At 44.5% G+C, this 19,815-nt stretch overlaps 1 protein-coding gene across 1 annotated transcript in view; it reads right to left on the reverse strand.

Annotated features, from left to right (window-relative positions):
- Positions 1 to 19,815, reverse strand: part of LOC134343819 (lipoxygenase homology domain-containing protein 1-like) — a 345,249-nt gene that overhangs the window by 235,528 nt on the left and 89,906 nt on the right. Inside the window, exon 8 of the mRNA XM_063042573.1 lies at positions 10,621 to 10,735. Coding sequence (XP_062898643.1) covers positions 10,621 to 10,735 — 115 coding nt within the window. The remainder of the gene's footprint in view (positions 1 to 10,620; positions 10,736 to 19,815) is intronic.

The following is a 19,815-nucleotide window of genomic DNA, read 5'->3' on the forward strand; positions in this document are numbered from 1 at the left end:
TGGACGACCACATCTGCACCAGGTGTGTCGAGCTGCAGCTCCTTAGGGACCGCATCAGGGAACTGGAGGTGCAGCTTAATGACCTTCCTCTGGTCAAGGAGAGTGAGGAGGTGATAGAAAGGAGTTATAGGCAGGTAGTCATATCTGGGCCTCGGGAGACAGATAAGTGGGTAACAGTCAGGAGAGGGAAGGGCAAGAGTCAGATGCTAGAGAGTACCCCTGTGGCTGTCCCCCTTAAAAATAAGTACTCCTGTTTGAGTACTGTTGGGGGAGACGGCTAACCTGGGGGAAGCAACGGTGGCCACACTTCTGGCACAGAGTCTACACCTGTGGCTCAGAAGGGTGGGGAAAGGAAGAGGATGGCAGTAGTGATAGGGGACTCTATAGTTAGGGGGTCAGACAGGTGATTCTGTGGACACAGGAAAGAAACGCGGATGGTAGTTTGCCTCCCAGGTGTCAGGGTCCGGGATGTTTCTGATCGTGTCCACGATATCTTGAAGTAGGAAGGAGAACAGCCAGAGGTCATGGTACATATTAGTACCAACGACATAGGTAGGAAAAGGGAGGTCCTGAAAAAAGAATACAGGGAGTTAGGAAGGAAGTTGAGAAGCAGGACCGCAAAGGTAGTAATCTTGGGATTACTGCCTGTGTCACATGACAGTGAGTATAGGAATAGAATGAGGTGGAGGATAAATGCGTGGCTGAGGGATTTGAGCAGGAGGCAGGGATTCAGATTTCTGGATCATTGGGACATCTTTTGGGGTAGGTGTGACCCGTACAAAAAGGACGGGTTGCACTTGAATCACAGGGGGACCAATATCCTGGCGGGGAGGTTTGCTAAGGCTATTGGGGAGAGTTTAAACTAGGATTGTTGGGGGGTGGGAACTGAACTGAAGAGACGGAGGAAGAGGCGGTTGGCTCACAAATAGAGAAAGTTTGTAGACAGTGCGAGAGGGAGGATAGGCACGTGATAGAGAAGGGACGTGCTCAGACCAATGGTTTGAGATGTGTCTATTTTAATGTGAGGAGTATTATGAATTTAGCCGATGAGCTTAGAGCGTGGATCAGCACTTGAATCTATGATGATGTGGCCATTACAGAGACTTGGATGGCTCAGGGGCAGGAATGGCTACTTCAAGTGCCAGGCTTTAGATGTTTCAGAAAGGACAGGGAGGGAGGCAAAAGAGGTGGGGGCGAGGCACTGCTGATCAGAGATAGTGTCACGGCTGCAGAAAAGGAGAAAGACATGGAGGGATTGTCTACTGAGTCTCTGTGGGTGGAAGTTAGAAACAGGAAGGGGTCAATAACTCTACTGGGTGTTGTTTATAGACCGCCCAATAGTAACAGAGACATCGAGGAGCAGATAGGGAGACAGATTCTGGAAAGGAGTAATAATAACAGGGTTGTTGTGGTGAGAGATTTTAATTTCCCAAATATTGATTGGCATCTCCCTAGAGTGAGGGATTTAGATGGAGTGGAGTTTGTTAGGTATGTTCAAGAAGGTTTCCTGACAGAATATGCAGATAAGCCTACAAGAGGAGAGGCTGTACTTGATCTGTTATTGGGAAATGAACCTGGTCAGCAGTCAGGTCTCTCAGTGGGAGAGCATTTTGGAGATAGTGATCATAATTCTATCTCCTTTACAATAGCATTGGAGAGGGAGAGGAATAGACAAGTTAGGGAAATGTTTAATTGGAGTAAGGGGAAATATGAGGCTATCAAGCAGGAACTTGGAAGCATAAATTGGAAACAGACGGAAGAAATGTGGCACGTTCGGGGGATATTTGTGTGGGGTTCTGGGTAGATACATTCCAATGAGACAAGGAAAGGACGGTAGAGTACAGGAACCGTGGTGTACAAAGGCTGTTGTAAATCTAGTCAAGAAGAACAGAAGAGCTTATGAAAGGTTCAAAAAACTAGGTAATCATAGAGACTAGAAGATTATAAGGCAAGCAGGAAGGAGCTTAAGAATGAAATCAGGAGAGCCAGAAGGGGCCATGAGAGGGCCTTGGTGGATAGGATTAAGGAAAACCCCAAGGCATTCTACAAGTATGTGAAGTGCAAGAGGATAAGACGTGAGAGAAGAGGACCAATCAAGTGTGACAGTGTGAAGTGTGTATGGAACCAGAGGAGATAGCAGAGGTACTTAATGAATACTTTACTTCAGTATTCACTATGGAAAAGGATCTTGGCGATTGTAGGGATGACTTGCAGCAGACTGAAAAGCTTGAGCATGTAGATATTAAGGAAGAGGATGTGCTGGAGCTTTTGGAAAGCATCAAGTTGGAGAAGTCACCGGGACCAGATGGGATGTACGTCAGGCTACTGTGGGAGGCAAGGGAAGAGATTGCTGAGCCTCTGGCGATGATCTTTGCATCATCAGTGAGGACAGGAGAGGTTCCGGAGGATTGGAGGGTTGCAGATGTTGTTCCCTTATTCAAGAAAGGGAGTAGAGATAACCCAAGAAGTTATAGACCAGATTTATGAACATTTGGAGAGGCATAATATGATTAAGAATAGTCAGCATGGCTTTGTCAAAGGCAGATCGTGCCTTACGAGCCTGATTGATTTTTTTTGAGGATGTGACGAAACACATTGATGAAGGTAGAGCAGTAGATGTAGTCTATATGGATTTCAGCAAGGCATTTGATAAGGTACCCCATGCAAGGCTTATTGAGAACGTAAGGAGCCATGGGATCCAAGGGGACATTGTTTTGTGGATCTAGAACTGGTTTGCCCACAGAAGGCTAAGAGTAGTCGTAGATGGGTCATATTTTGCATGGAGGTTGATCACCAGTGGTTTGCCTCAGGGATCTGTTCTGGGACCTTACTCTTCGTGATTTTTATAAATGACCTGGATGAGGAAGTGGAGGGATGGGTTAGTAAATTTGCTGATGACACAAAGGTTGGGGGTGTTGTGGATAGTGTGGAGGACTGTCAGAGGTTACAGCGGGACATTGATAGGATGCAAAACTGGGCTGAGAAATGGCAGATGGAGTTCAACCCAGATAAATGTGAGGTGGTTCATTTTGGTAGGTCAAATATGATGGCAGAATATAGCATTAATGGCAAGACTCTTAGCAGTGTGGAGGATCAGAGGGATCTTGTGGTCTGAGTTCATAGGACACTCAAAGCTGCTGTGCAGGTTGACTCTGTGGTTAAGAAGGCATACAGTGCATTGGCCTTCTTCAACCGTGGGATTGAGTTTAAGAGCCGAGAGATAATGTTGCAGCTATATAGGACCCTGGTCACAGATGGAGTATGGAAAAAATACAATAGGTTTGGAATAATTTCAAAAGAAGGATTAAATTGATATTATACTGAAGTTGGGAGAAACAGACAAGTTGTAAATTTGGAAGGGGAGACTGCTTTTGACTCAGAAAATGTTGTGGTCCTAATGATACTGAATGATTGGCAGAACCTTCCAAAGAGCTTAGTGTTGAATAGTTTAAATCCCTGCATCATCTAAACAGTGTTAAGATTTCTGGAGATACAGCACAGTGAAAGGACCTTGCAGCTCAGTGCCCGTGATGCGCAATTACACGCACATGTCCAATTCACATCTCTGGAGTGAGGAAGAAACCGAGGCACCCAGAGGAATCTGACGTGGTTACGGACAAACTCCTTGGAGACATCGGTGGGAATTGAACCCGTGTCGCTGGCATTATAATGGCATTAGCCAACCGCTGTGCTATCATGCCACCCCTTAATGTCTGCTCCGTGGCCCTGTGGGCAGAATATCAGAGTTGGGAGGTGTGTCCATTATTGGGGTGGGAGCTGGACATTGCTCGAAATTCAGTGGAACGAGTTGTAATATGTGATGAGTGTTGAGGAACGGGCCTTTATCACTAGATATTACCAAAAGACACAGGAGTAGAATTAGATCATTCAGCCTATCGAGTCTACTGCACTATTCCATCACAGCTGGTTTACCGTCCCTTGCAACCCCATCTCCTACCTTTTTCCTGCTGCTGTGGGAGGGCAGCCTAACATGACAGAGCCTCAGACTCCCTCAGGGCTTGGAGAGCATCTACCCTGCCTCTCAGTGACTTTGATAACAGGTGGAAGTTGTGATTTCCTCGTAAACACACTGAAATGCTTACACTAGTTCGCAAGGAGGAGGAAATTGTCCCATGCCAAGACCCTGGCCCAAATAGAAACCTGGATCATCGTGCGACTCAGACTACCATCCCTGCTGCCCTGCCCCTTGTGCAGCATCCCCTGAAGGTTCATTTGGGAGAAGGAATAAAGGCATAGACTACTTTCTGAACAGAGAGGAATTTCAAAATTCCAAGGTGCAAAGAGACTTGGGAGTCCACGTGGAGGATTCCCCAAAATCTAACTTCAAGGTTGAGTAAGTGGTGAGGAAGGCAAATGCAATGTTAGCATTCATTTGAGAGGATGAGAATGCAAGAGCAAGGGTGTAATGCTGAGGCTTTATAAGGCACTAGTCAGACTGTACTTGGAGTACTGTGAACTGCTTTGGGCTCCTTATCTGAGAAAGGATGTACTGGCATTGGAGAGGGTCCAGAGGAGGTTCACAAGAACGATCCAGAAAATGAAAGGGTTAAATTATGAGGAGCATTTGTAGCTCTGGGCTTGACTTCTTGGAGTTTAGAAAAATGAGGGGGTTGTTTCCCATTCAAACCTATTGAATATTGAAAGGTCTAGATAGAGTGGATATATGTTTCCTGTGGTGGGGGAGTTTGGAACCAGAGGGCACAGTCTCAGAATAGAGGGGCATTCCATTTAAAATAGACATGAGGAGGAACTTCTTTAGCCAGAGGGCGATGAATTGTGGAATTCATTGTCACAATAGCTGTGGAGGCCAGGTCTCTGGGTATATGTAAAGTGGAGGTTGTTAGGTTCTTGATAGCAATGGTGTGAAACGTTACATTGAGTAGGTAGTGGAATGGGGTTCAGAGGGATAGTAAGTCAGCTGGAATGGAATGGGGTTGAGGGGGATAATAAGTCAGCTGGAATAGAATGGGGTTGAGGGGGATAATAAGTCAGCTACAATGGAATGGGGTTGAGGGGGATAATAAGTCAGCTGGACTGGAATGGGGTTGAGGGGGATAATAAGTCAGCTACAATGGAATGGGGTTGAGGGGGATAATAAGTCAGCTACAATGGAATGGGGTTGAGGGGGATAATAAGTCAGCTAGAATGGAATGGGGTTGAGGGGGATAATAAGTCAGCTGGAATGGAATGGGGTTGAGGGGGATAATAAGTCAGCTGGAATGGAATGGGGTTGAGGGGGATAATAAGTCAGCTACAATGGAATGGGGTTGAGGGGGATAATAAGTCAGCTGGAATGGAATGGGGTTGAGGGGGATAATAAGTCAGCTAGAATGGAATGGGGTTGAGGGGGATAATAAGTCAGCTGGAATGGAATGGGGTTGAGGGGGATAATAAGTCAGCTACAATGGAATGGGGTTGAGGGGGATAATAAGTCAGCTAGAATGGAATGGGGTTGAGGGGGATAATGTCAGCTAGAATGGAATGGGGTTGAGGGGGATAATAAGTCAGCTGGAATGGAATGGGGTTGAGGGGGATAATAAGTCAGCTAGAATGGAATGGGGTTGAGGGGGATAATAAGTCAGCTACAATGGAATGGGGTTGAGGGGGATAATAAGTCAGCTAGAATGGAATGGGGTTGAGGGGGATAATAAGTCAGCTAGAATGGAATGGGGTTGAGGGGGATAATAAGTCAGCTGGAATGGAATGGGGTTGAGGGGGATAATAAGTCAGCTAGAATGGAATGGGGTTGAGGGGGATAATAAGTCAGCTACAATGGAATGGGGTTGAGGGGGATAATAAGTCAGCTGGAATGGAATGGGGTTGAGGGGGATAATAAGTCAGCTAGAATGGAATGGGGTTGAGGGGGATAATAAGTCAGCTGGAATGGAATGGGGTTCAGAGGGATAATAAGTCAGCTGGAATGGAATGGGGTTGAGGGGGATAATAAGTCAGTTGGAATGGAATGGGGTTCAGAGGGATAATAAGTCAGCTACAATGGAATGGGGTTGAGGGGGATAATAAGTCAGCTGGAATGGAATGGGGTTGAGGGGGATAATAAGTCAGCTGGAATGGAATGGGGTTCAGAGGGATAATAAGTCAGCTGGAATGGAATGGGGTTGAGGGGGATAATAAGTCAGCTGGAATGGAATGGGGTTGAGGGGGATAATAAGTCAGCTGGAATGGAATGGGGTTCAGAGGGATAATAAGTCAGCTACAATGGAATGGGGTTGAGGGGGATAATAAGTCAGCTGGAATGGAATGGGGTTGAGGGGGATAATAAGTCAGCTGGAATGGAATGGGGTTGAGGGGGATAATAAGTCAGCTGGAATGGAATGGGGTTCAGAGGGATAATAAGTCAGCTGGAATGGAATGGGGTTGAGGGGGATAATAAGTCAGCTACAATGGAATGGGGTTGAGGGGGATAATAAGTCAGCTGGAATGGAATGGGGTTGAGGGGGATAATAAGTCAGCTACAATGGAATGGGGTTGAGGGGGATAATAAGTCAGCTGGAATGGAATGGGGTTGAGGGGGATAATAAGTCAGCTAGAATGGAATGGGGTTGAGGGGGATAATAAGTCAGCTGGAATGGAATGGGGTTCAGAGGGATAATAAGTCAGCTGGAATGGAATGGGGTTGAGGGGGATAATAAGTCAGTTGGAATGGAATGGGGTTCAGAGGGATAATAAGTCAGCTACAATGGAATGGGGTTGAGGGGGATAATAAGTCAGCTGGAATGGAATGGGGTTGAGGGGGATAATAAGTCAGCTGGAATGGAATGGGGTTCAGAGGGATAATAAGTCAGCTGGAATGGAATGGGGTTGAGGGGGATAATAAGTCAGCTGGAATGGAATGGGGTTGAGGGGGATAATAAGTCAGCTGGAATGGAATGGGGTTCAGAGGGATAATAAGTCAGCTACAATGGAATGGGGTTGAGGGGGATAATAAGTCAGCTGGAATGGAATGGGGTTGAGGGGGATAATAAGTCAGCTGGAATGGAATGGGGTTGAGGGGGATAATAAGTCAGCTGGAATGGAATGGGGTTCAGAGGGATAATAAGTCAGCTGGAATGGAATGGGGTTGAGGGGGATAATAAGTCAGCTACAATGGAATGGGGTTGAGGGGGATAATAAGTCAGCTGGAATGGAATGGGGTTGAGGGGGATAATAAGTCAGCTACAATGGAATGGGGTTGAGGGGGATAATAAGTCAGCTGGAATGGAATGGGGTTGAGGGGGATAATAAGTCAGCTACAATGGAATGGGGTTGAGGGGGATAATAAGTCAGCTACAATGGAATGGGGTTGAGGGGATAATAAGTCAGCTACAATGGAATGGGGTTGAGGGGGATAATAAGTCAGCTGGAATGGAATGGGGTTCAGAGGGATAATAAGTCAGCTGGAATGGAATGGGGTTGAGGGGGATAATAAGTCAGCTACAATGGAACGGTGGGGCACAGCAGATTCAATGGGCCGACTGAGCTAAATCCACTCCTGTGTCTCATGATCTTATGGTCTCTACTGCCAACTTCATGGCCAGTTCATACCACTGAGTTATACTTGGAACTTTGATGTAAAGACAAGTGTGTGCATCTAACAATGTAAAATACATCATATGCATCAAATAAGAATTCCCCAGAACAGTGGTTCCCAACCTTTTTTATATCATGGACCTTTACCATTAACCAAGGGGTCCGTAGAGGCCAGGTTGGGAACAGTGAGGGGTGTGCTGATAAGCGAGGGTATACTGATAACAAGAAGGCAGATATGTTGGGTTTCTTATAGAACATTAAGAACAAGCATAAACCTTGAAGGGCCGAAGGGCCTGAACTGGGTTGTACTGTCCTATGTTTGATGTTCTATGATAAATCCCCAGGGCCAGATGAAATCTATCCCAAGTTACTGAGAGATGAAAGGGAGGAGACTGTTGTGCCCATGACAGATTTTTGTGCCCTCCTTGGCTAGAAGTGAGGACCCAGAGGACTAAAAATTGGCCATTATTATTTGCCCATTTAAGCAATTGGGATAATCCAGTAAATTATTGTGTGGTGAGTTTCACATCACTGCAATGGAAATTATTGGAGGAAATTCTTACAGATAAGATTTACTGTCATTTGGGAAAGCATGGATTTGATTGGGATAGTATCATGGCTTTATGTGGGGGAGGTCAGATCTTATGAATGAGTTTTTTGTGGAGGTGATAATGCTGATTGATGCACATTGATTGTTAGTCCTTGTGTGTAGTTTTTCATTGTTTCTATTGTATGTCAGCAAGGAAAATGAATCTCAGTATTGTATATGGTGACATACATACTTTGATAATAAATTTACTTTGAATTTTGATGAGGATAAATGCAATTGTAGATATACACATGGAAACTGATATAGATACAATTTTGTATACACAAATGTGCATACAGAGTAATGTGAACAGAACTTGCACAATTAACTGAAGTAGGCATTATATATGCTCATGTGTGTGTGCACGCGTGCACGCGCGCGCGTGTGTGTGTGTGTGTGTGTGCGCGTGTGCGTGTGTGCGTGTGCGTGCGTGCGTGTGTGTGTGTGTGTGTGTGTGTGCGCGTGCGTGCGTGCATGCGTGTGTGCGTGTGCGTGTGCGTGTGTGTGTGTGTGTGTGTTCAGTACTGTGCAAAAGTCTTAGGCACCCTACATTTTTTTTAATGGTTTCAGATGGTATGGACTCCTCAGAGCCCTGATCCTAACATTATCGATTGCCTGAAGAGAGAGAAGCAAACGAGACAGCTAAAGTCTACAGAAGAACTATGGCAAGTTCTCCAAGATGCCTGGAACAATCTACCAGCTGCTTTTCTTATAAAAGCACATGACAGTGTATCTAAGAGAATTGATGCAGTTGTAAAGGCAAAGGATGGTCACACCAAATATTGGTTTGATTTATTTTTTTACTGTTTACTGCTCTTTATAGTAATTCTTTGATATTTAGGAACTTAATTTCATTATTTTTGAAAGCACCTTTGCTTTACAGATTTTTTTTTACAAGTGTCTAAGGCTTTTGCACTACTGTATGTTCCTGTGTGTGTGTGGGGGCGGGGGGGAGATGGAGGGAGATAAAGTCTGCAGCAATAAACTGTTTCTCATTTCACCTCAAAAGACAAAACATAGCAAAACAGGTCTAGAATTTCATGTATTTTCCTTCAAGCCAACACAAACACATTCAATCACTCCAACCCAGTATCTCTCCCCTTGAACATTATATATGTGTGTGTATACCTCTTCTCTGTGCTGGAGAAATGGACAAAGAGAAATCATTGTCAAACAAACTGTCAAAATACATTCAATATGCCATTATCATTGTATAAATTAGTTACATTCATGTAGACAAAGTACAAGTTTAACACTGTACATTATATTCTCATAATCAACTTTATCACACCATTATAAAGTATCATGATCATAAGTATTGCAACATCTTAAGGATTAGGATACTATTACACTGTTACCGTCATTAGATACTATTTTTGCATTCTGAATGTAGTATCATTCTACCACCTTGGTCCCTGTACAATATATCCAGGACTTATCTTTGCCCAGTTACTTTTCATATCTGCACTGTTGTAGAAGAAATTAGGAAGTTGAGAAACAGGGAGTAACTCAGGATTTTCCTCATTTCATTTTGGTTAAGTCAGTGTTTACTGGCTGGTTGAGTGAACCTTATCACTGGCCTTTTTCATCACCCTGCCAATCTGAAGCAAATTAGCCATCTGCTTCGGTGGGCCAATAAACCTTCAAATTCATACCACAATTGCATTAAGAACAAAAGATTAAGATAGTAATAAAAATATCTGATTTGATTTGGCTTTATTCTAAATATAATGTCATCAGACATCAAGAGCATTTCCTTCCATTTACACCCAAAAATATATTAATAACCTCACTCGGTAGACCAGTGGAAACCAAGAGTGGCCTTTATTTCAATCTCAAGTGATAGAATTGTCACAGCAAAGAAGGAAATTGTTTATTTCCTGCCAGCTCTTTGTACGGTCGGTGATCTCAGGGCTATTTCCTCACTCTCTCCACACAGACTGGTATTGGTCTGTTTTTCATGCTCACGGGCACTGATAGATGTGAACCACTGATCCCCACACTCTGCCACTGCCCTCCTTGTTGTTAATCTGTTCCCCCTGCTTGTTGAACCAGTCACTTTTGGAAACAGCTTCTCTTGATTTACCCCTTGTAAGCATGTCAAAATCCTGCTTAATTTTGCCAGCTTTCCTCCTAATCTTTCTCCAAGCAGAAGTTATTACCAATGGCAAATAAGAGCCCATACTAAACACAGCATCAATGCGCCTATCTATGAGTCTCTTAGACATCCCTAATGTATCTTCCTCTACCACTATCACTGGCAGGATATTCCACACACTTACCGCTCTGTAAAAAAAAACTAGCGCTGACATCCCCCTCCCCAAACTTTCCTCTGAAAGAATGCGTAAGTTTCGTTCACTCACTAACAATACTTTGCCATGAGGGAAACTGTTTGCCTTGGTGGAGAACATTAAGTAACTGGCTGAAGCAACCCAGAGTAACCATCGCTAGCACCTTGAATTCAGTGAATGCAGCTCACTTACTTGCTGGTCAGATGTACCTTTGGTGTAATTCCAAACTCGCCGAAGAGAGTGACAAATACATTGGCGTCGGTTCCGGCTCCCCGGACATCTCCTGTCACAGTAACCACTTCGTAAACTGCAGAGGGAAGGACAACACCAAGAGCTAAGAAAGCATCAGGAAAACATTGCTCTCCAACAGCGTTACAGGTAGACAGGGTTATAAAGAAAGCTTTTGGCACAGTAACCTTCACAACTCAGTGTGTTGAGCACAGGAGTTGGGATGTTATGTTGAAGTTGTATAGGACATTGGTGAAAAAGTGCAGGGAAAACTTACAAGGATGTTGATGAGACTTGAGGACCAGAGTTATAGGGAAAGTTTGAATAGGTTCAGGCTTTATTCTCTGGAGCGCAGAAGAATGGCAGGAGATTTGATAGAGGTACACAAATTATGAAGGGTGTAGATAGGGTAGGATGAACACCCAGTGTGCAAAAGACAAAAAAACTGTGCAAGTACAAAAAGAGAAACTAATAATAATAATAAATAAATAAGCAATAACTATTGAGAATATGAGTTGCTGAGTCCTTGAAAACGAGTCCGTGGGTTGTGGAACAAGTTTAGTTTTGGGGTGAATGGATTTATCCTCGCCGGTTCAGAAGCCGAATGATTGAGGGGCAATAACTGTCCTGAACCTGGTGGTGTGAGTCCTGGGGCTCCTGTACCTCCTTCCTGATGCCAGACGTAACATAAAGATTTTTACTCCTCAAGCATGTGAAGGATGTAAGAAATAAAGTCAATTCAATTCAAAAAAATTTATTTTTATTGAAGGAATGACACATTACAGAATATATAATGGATTACATTTTCCTCCATTTTGCTTTTATATCGTACCCCCAAACAAACCTCCCCCACCCACCCTCCCCGAACATATCATGGCAGCTAATATATTTCCAATACAACAATTCACAAATGCAAGTACGGACATTTCACAACCGTACCCCCACACTACTTCAAGATGACGGCTCATACACATCTGCAACATGTCGGATGATCCAAAATACACTCATATTTACAATTCATCAACCACCCTGTGAGGTAAATTATAAGCGTGTTAAATGGGAGGCAACTTCCCAAGTGCAATCAAATGCCCTCAACTAGTAGGTCATTCCTTAAGACTCCCAAATTATGATAAGAAAGGTCCCCATTTCGAAAAGAACTTTTTCACAGACCCCCTCAAAGTGAATTTAATCTTTTCTAATTTCAGAAAAAAACATTACATCTTCTAACCAAGCAGCAGCAGTTGGAGGAGTGGCAGATTTCCAAACCAGCAAAATTCTCCTACGGACCAATAGCGATGTAAATGCAATGATATCCGACTGGCTTGCATTTAAACCCAAATCATCATCTGCCACAGCAAATACAGCTATAAGCGGGCAAGGTCTCAGGATCACCCCCAAAACCTCACTGATAATTTTAAAAACCACTGCCCAATAGTCATCAAGCCGAGGGCATGACCAAAATGCATGTACTAAACCAGCCGGAGAGAAGGAGCACCTGTCATAGCCAGCGTCTGTCCCAGGGTATATGTCTGCCAGTCTGGCTTTACTTAAATGTACCCTGTGTAAAAATTTAAATTGTATGAGCCCCAGTCTAGCACATGATGATGAGAAATGAACCCTATTCAATACTTTTGCCCAATATTCCTCAGCCAGATCCATACCGAGGTCATCCTCCCACCTACTCCTAGTTTTGTTTAGACCTTGGACTCCCAAAGACATCAGCTGAGAGTATAGTTCAGAGATCAGCCCTTTATTGTTAAAGCTAAGAGTGAGTTTTCCCATAACATAGCAGGTGGTAGATCAGGAAAAGAGGGAATTTTTTCCTTGACAAAGTGGCGTCAATTCAATTCAGTGAGACAAGAGCATATCCTGGGTAGTGGGGGCCTTAATGATGGGTGCTGCTTTCCCATGACAGTGCTCCATGTAGATGTGGTCAGTGGTGGGGAGAGCTTTACCCTTGATGGACTGGGCTGTATCTAATACTTTTTGCCGGATTTTCCATTCAAAGGCATTGGTGTTTCCATACCAGGCTGTGATGCAGCCAGTCGATGTACTCCCCACCTCACATCTACAGAAGTTTGTCAGAGTTTCAGATGTCATGCTGAATCTTCGTAAACTTCAAAGACAGTAGAAGAACTGCCAAGCCTTTTTTGGACCTCCGCCTTTCATATTGTTTGTAAATGATTTAGAGAACGGAATTACTATGTGGGAAAGTTTGCGGATGATACAAAGATAGGTGGAGGGGTAGGTAGTGCTGAGGAAGCAATGTGATTGCAGCAGGACTTAGACATATTGGACAGTAGCCAATCAGGACATTGGAAGTTTGGAGAGAGTGGGACTTCAATCAGGTCCATTGCCCAAGGATAAAATGCAGGAATGGGCTGCGTAATAGAGCTTTGACCAGCGGCCAATCGGTGTCTGGGATAGATTAGTAAGAGCAAATCAGAGGAAGCCAGGGGCAAGTGCAGAGTGGACAGAGTCAGAGTGGTGATCTTGAGGCTTTGGTTCTTTGAGGCTTCAGCAAGGAGAGGCTTCAGTCAGAGAAAGCAAAGCTCAAGTGTTTTGCTTCTATGCTTTATATCTACTCAGCTAGGGACAGTAGGGATGCCAGGCTGGAGAGTAAGTGAAATATGGGAAGGGAGATCTCCAGTGCCTCTGAAGACTACAACTGCAAGAAGTGCATCCAACTGCAGCTTCTAACACTCAGTGTTAAGGAGCTGGATCTGGAACTGGATGAACTCTGGATCATTCAGGAGGCTGAGGGGGTGATAGATAGGACATATAGAGAGGTAGTTACACCCAAGGTGCAGGAAACTGGGTGACAGTCAGGAAGGGGAAAGGAGTTAAGGAGCCAGTGCAGAGTACCCATGGCCATCCCCTCAACAACGGGTATTATTATTGTGGATATTGTTTTGGAGGATTACCTAAGAAAGGAAAATCACAGTGGTTGGGTCTCTGGCACTGAGGCTGAATCTGTGACTCAGAGAAGAAGGGAGGAGTAGAGACATGCTGTGGTGATAGGGGATTTGTTAGTCAGGAGCATGGACAGGGCGTTCTGTGGGCAAGAACAAGATCCCCGGATGGTCTGTTGCCTCCCGAGTGCCAGAGTCCGGGATATCCGAGATCAAGTCCTCATCATTCTTCAGTGGGAAGGTGAACAGCCAGAGGTCATGGTCCATATAGGTACCAATGACATGGGTGGGATGAGTGACGAGGTTCTGCATAAGAAGTTCAGAGAGTTAGGACATCCAGGGTAATGATCTCAGGATGTGCCATGAGCCAGTGAGGCCAGAACTAGGAAGATTATACAGTTTAATACATGGCTGAGGAGTTGGTGTAGGAGGGAGGGCATAAGATTTTTGGATCATTGGTCTCTCTTCCAGGGAAGGTGGGACCTGTATAGAAGGGGTGGTTTGCACCTGAACTGGAGGGGGACTAATATTCTAGCAGGAAGGTTTGTTAATGCTGCATGGTGGGGTTTAAGCTAGAGTTTCAGGGGGATGGAACCAGAGTGTCAGAACAGTTAGTGGAGAGGTGGTGGAGGCAGATGTTGGCAAGACCTCAGTCAAAGTTAGGAATCAAAAGGTTGAACATGGTGCAACAAGTGTTCTGAGCTGCATATATTTCAGTGCAAGAAGTATCGTAGGAAAGGCTGATAATAGTGCTGAAAATGAGGGAGCTGATTTACAAACAAAAGCAATGTGTAGTGAGTAAGGACAGGCTGTTGAGGAGGGAAAAATTACAGTCAACAGGATGAGTTTCATTGTAAAAGGCAGACAAAATTGAAAGTGTGAACTAAGAACTGAAGGTGTTTTGTTTGAATGCACGCAGGATACGGAATAAGGTAGATGAACTTGCAGCACCGTTGCAGATTGGTAGGTATGATGTTGTAGGCATCACAGAATCATAGCTGAAAGATCATAGTTGAGAGCTTGACGTCCAAGGATACACAAAGTATCAAAAGGATAGGCAGGAAGGCAAGCGGGGTGGGTGTTGCTCTGCTGGTAAAAAATGAAATCAAAGCATTAGAAACTGGGGCCATAGGGTCAGAAGGTTTTGAATCATAATGGCCAGAGCTAAGGAAATGCAAGGGTAAGAAGGGTGCTATATACAGACCCCTAAACGATAGTAGGGATGTGGCCCATAAGTTACAATGGGAGATAGAAAATGCATGCCAAAAGGGCAATATTACAATAGTCATGGGTGACTTCCATGATTGGGAAAATCAAGTTGGTGCTAGGTTACAGGAGAGGGAGTTCCTAGAGTGCCTACAAGATGGCTTTTTAATCTAGCTCATGATTGAGCCAATTAGAGGGTCAGCTATTCTGGATTGGGTGTTGTGCAATGAATCAGAATTGATTAGAGAGTTTAAGGGGAAAGAACCCTTAGGGGTAACTGATCATAATATGTTAAATTCACCGTGAAATTTGAGGAGCTCAGTATTACAGAGAAGTAAAAGGAATTACAGAGGCATGAGAGAGGAGTCAGCCAGAATTGATTGGTAAAGAACACTGGCAGGGATGATGGCAGAGCAGCAATGGCTGGAATTTCTGAAAGCAATTCGGAAGGCACATCCCAAAGAGGAAAAAGTATTCTAAAGGAAAGATGACACAACTGTGGTGAACAGGACAAGTCAAAGCCAACATAAAAGCCAAAGAGAGGGCATATAATAGAGCAAAAATCGGTAGGAAGTTAAAGGATTGGGAAGCTTTTAAAAACCAACAGAATACAACTAAAAAAGTCATTAAAAAGATATAGATAGAATACATATGTAAGCTAGCCAATAATATTAAAGAAGATATGAAAAGTTTCTTAAGATATATAAAGTCTAAAAGAGAGGCAAGAGTGAATATCATAGAAACATAGAAAGCCTACAACATAATATAGGCCCTTCAGCCCACAATGTTGTTTTGAACATGTACTTACTTTAGAAATTACCAAGGGCTACCAATAGCCCTCTATTTTTCAAAGCTCCCTGTACCTATCCAGGAGTCTCTCAAAAGACCCTATTGTATCCGCCTCCACCACCGTCGCCGGCAGCCCATTCCACGTACTGACTACTCTCTGTGTAAAAAACTTACCCCCGACATCTTCTCTGTACCTACCTCCAAGCACCTTAAAACTGTGCCCTGTCCTGTTAGCCATTTCAGCCCTGGGAAAAGGCCTCTGACTATCCAAACGATAAATGCCTCTCATCATCTTATATACCTCTATCAGGTCACCTCTCATCCTCCGTCACTCCAAGGAAAAAAGGCCGAGTTCACTCAGCCTATTATCATAAGGCATGCTCCCCAATCCAGGCAACGTCCTTGTAAATCTCCTCTGCACCCTTTCTATGGCTTCCACATCCTTCCTGTAGTGAGGCGACCAGAACTGAGCACAGTACTCCAAGTGGGGTCTGACCAGGGTCCTATATAGCTGCAACATTACCTCTCGGCTCCTAAATTCAATCCCATGATTGATGAAGGCCAATGCACCGTATGCCTTCTTAACCACAGAGTCAACCTACGCACCAGCTTTGAATATCCGATGGATTCAGACTCCAAGATCTCTCTGATCCTCCACACTGCCAAGAGTCTTACCATTAATACTATATTCTGCCACCATACTTACCTACCAAATGAACCACTTTACACTTATCTGGGTTAAACTCCATCTGTCACTTTTCAGCCCAGTTTTGCATCCTATCAATGTTCCGTTGTAACCTCTGACAGCCCTCCACACTATCCACAGTACCTCTGACCTTTGTGACATCAGCAAACTTACTAACCCATCCCTCCACCTCCTCATCCAGGTCACTTATAAAAATCACAAACAGTAAGGGTCCCAGAACAGATCCGTGAGGCACACCATTGGTCACTGACCTCCATGCAGAATATGACCCGTCTACCACCACTCGTTGCCTTCTGTGGGCAAGCCAATTCTGGATCCACAAGGCAATGTCCCCTTGGATCCCATGCCTCCTTACTTTCTCAATAAGCCTCGCATGGGGTACCTTATCAAATGCCTTGCTGAAATCCATCTGCACTGTTCACTTCACACCGCACGCTGTTGGAGCAGTGCTGCCAGGATAATCAAGGACACGACCCACCCAGCCAACACACTTTTTGTCCCGCTTCCCTCCGGGAAAAGGCTCAGGAGCTCGAAGACTTGTACGGCCAGCTTTGGGAACAGCTTCTTTCCAACTATGATAAGACTGCTGAACGGATCCTGACCCGGATCTGGGCTGTACCCTCCAAATATCCGGACCTGCCTCTCGGTTTTTTGCACTACCTTACTTTCCATTTTCTATTTTCCATTTATGGTTTTCTGTCTCCCTATGAGAATGGGTATGGAATCCTCTGTCTCTCTGTGGGAAAAGGAAAGGATTTTCAGTCTCATGTGGAAATGGGATTGGATTCTCTGTCACTCTGGGGAATTGGGATTGGATTTTCTGTCTCTCTGTGGAAATGGGATGAGATTAGAACATAAAACATATAGATGGGCTGTAATGTGCTGTAGAACAATCTACAGCACATTACAGGCCCTCTGGCCCACACTGTTGTGCCAACCATGTAACCTACTCTAGAGGCTGCCTAGAATTCCCCTACCGCATAAGCCTCTGTTTTTCTAAGCTCCCTATACCTAAGAGTCTTTTAAAAGACCTTATTGTATCCGTCTCTACCACCTTCACTGACAGTGCAATCCATGCACCCACCAGCCTGCTTTTCCTAGTCTGCACGAGCCAAATACTCCCTCATCCCATTGAAGTCTCTATTGTTTAGGCACTGCACGGTCATGTAGTTTGTTAAGCAGCCTCATGTGCGGCACCTTGTTAAAGGCCTTCTGAAAATCCAAATGTACAACATCAACCGATTCTCTTTTGTCTATCTGCTATTTCTTCAAAGAATTCCAACAGATTGGTCAGACAATATTTTCCCTTGAGGAAACCATGCTAACTACGGCCTATTTTATCATGTGCTTCCAAGTACCCCAAAGACTCATCCTTAATAATGGACTCCAACATCTTCCCAACCACTGAGGTCAGACTAACAGCCTATAGTTTCCTTTCTTCTGTCTCCTTCCCTTCTTGAACAGTGGAGTGACATTTGCAATTTTCCAGTCTTCCAGAACCATTCCAGAATCCAATGATGCTTGAAAGATCATTACTAATGCCTCCATCAATTCTTCAGCCACTTCTTCCAGAACTCTGGGGTGTACACCATCTACCTTCATATGATGGCAGAATATAGTATTAATGGTGAGACTCTTGGCAGTGTGGAGGATCAGCGGGATCTTGGGGTCCGAGTCCATAGGATGCTCAAAACAGCTGCGCAGGTTGACTCTGTGGTTAAGAAGGCGTACGGTGCATTGGGCTTCATCAATGGTGGGATTGAATTTAGGAGCCGAGAGGTAATGTTGCAGTTATATAGGACCCTGGTCAGACACCGCTTGGAGTACTGTGTTCAGTTCTGGTCGCCTCACTACAGGAAGGATTTGGAAACCATAGAAAGGGTGCAGAGGAGATTTACAAGGATGTTGCCTGGATTGGGTAGCATGCCTTATGAGAATAGGTTGAGTGAACTTGGCCTTTTCTCCTTGGAGCAAGGGAGGATGAGACGTGACCTGGCTTTGGAGGCAGTGCAGAGGAGATTTACCAGGTTGATTCCAGACATGAGGGGGGTTAGACTATGAGGAGAGATTGAGTCGCCTGGGACGGTATTCACTAGAATTCAGAAGAATGAGAGGAGAACTTATAGAACCATATAAAAATTATGAAAGGGATAGATAAGACAGAGGCAGGAAAGTTGTTTCCACTGGTAGGCGTGACTAGAAGTAGGGGACATAACCTCAAGATTCGGGGGAGTAGATTTAGAATGGAGGTGAGAAGAAACCGCTTTTCCCAGAGAGTAGTGAATCTGTGGAATTCTCTGCCCAATGAAGCAATGGAGGCTACCTCAGTAAATATATTTAAGACAAGGTTGGATAGATTTTTGCGTAGTAGGAGAATTAAGGATTATGGGGAAAAGGCAGGTGGGTGGAGATGAGTCCATGGTCAGATCAGCCATGATCTTATTGAATGGCAGAGCAGGCTCGACGGGCCAGATGGCCGACTCCTGCTCCTATATCTTATGTTCTTATAAATAGAATATAAAAGCAAGGGTGTAATGCTGAGCCTTTACAAGACACTAGTCAGGCTGCACTTGGAGTATAGTCAACAGTTTTGGGCCCCACACCTCAGAAAGGACGTGTTGTCATTGGAGAGAGTCCAGAGGAGGTTCACAAGGATGATTCCGGGAATGAAGGGGTTAACACATGAGGAGCGTTTTGCAGCTTTACATATAGAACAACCACCAAGAAACCCTAATCGACTGGAATGTGCATTCTCATGAGTGTAATTGCCGACCTCTTTCAGCTGCCCAGACTCCAAGGCAGAGTACGTGGTTCTGACATGGATTTTATCGTGGGGCAGGGTACAGTGTTACCAGCTTCCGGAACTACCTTGCTCCAGCTGATAACTGGCTGATGTTCAGCCTATAATACACCCCTCTCCTGGAGACACAATTGATCCCAGAGGAGACTGTTCAGCTTTAAATGTTTGCCCTTACTGACCCCTTTCAGAATAAGTACTTTAAAAAACATTGTCCTGGGCCCACCACATTGATGCAATCATGAAGTAGTCGCTATAGAAAACATCCTCTCCACATCCACTCTAACCAGGGCTTTCAAAATTTGATAGGATTCAATGAGATCAGCCCACTTTCTTTTAATTTCTAGTGAGTACAGTCCCAGAGCCATCAATCACTTCTCACACGATAACTCACTACTTCCCAGAATTAGTCTCGTGAACCGCCCTGACCCCTCTCCAATGCAGCACATACGTTCTTAAATAGCAGGCCCAGAACTGATCACTATACTCTGTGAGGCCTCACCAGCACTTTATAAAGCCTCACATTAGATCCTTGTTTTTATATTCTTGACCCCTCAAAGTGAATGCTAACATTGCATTTGCCTTCCTCACTGGTGACTCTGCCTGCAAGTTAACCTTTAGGAAATCCTGCACGAGGACTCCAAAGTCCCTTTGCACCTCAGATTTTTGAATTGTTTTGCCTGTTTACAAAATCATCTACCAAGGTGCATGACCATGCACTTCCTGACACTGAATTCCTTTGGTCACAT

Source organism: Mobula hypostoma, chromosome 3, assembly GCF_963921235.1.
Source record: "Mobula hypostoma chromosome 3, sMobHyp1.1, whole genome shotgun sequence".
NCBI lineage: Eukaryota > Metazoa > Chordata > Chondrichthyes > Myliobatiformes > Myliobatidae > Mobula > Mobula hypostoma.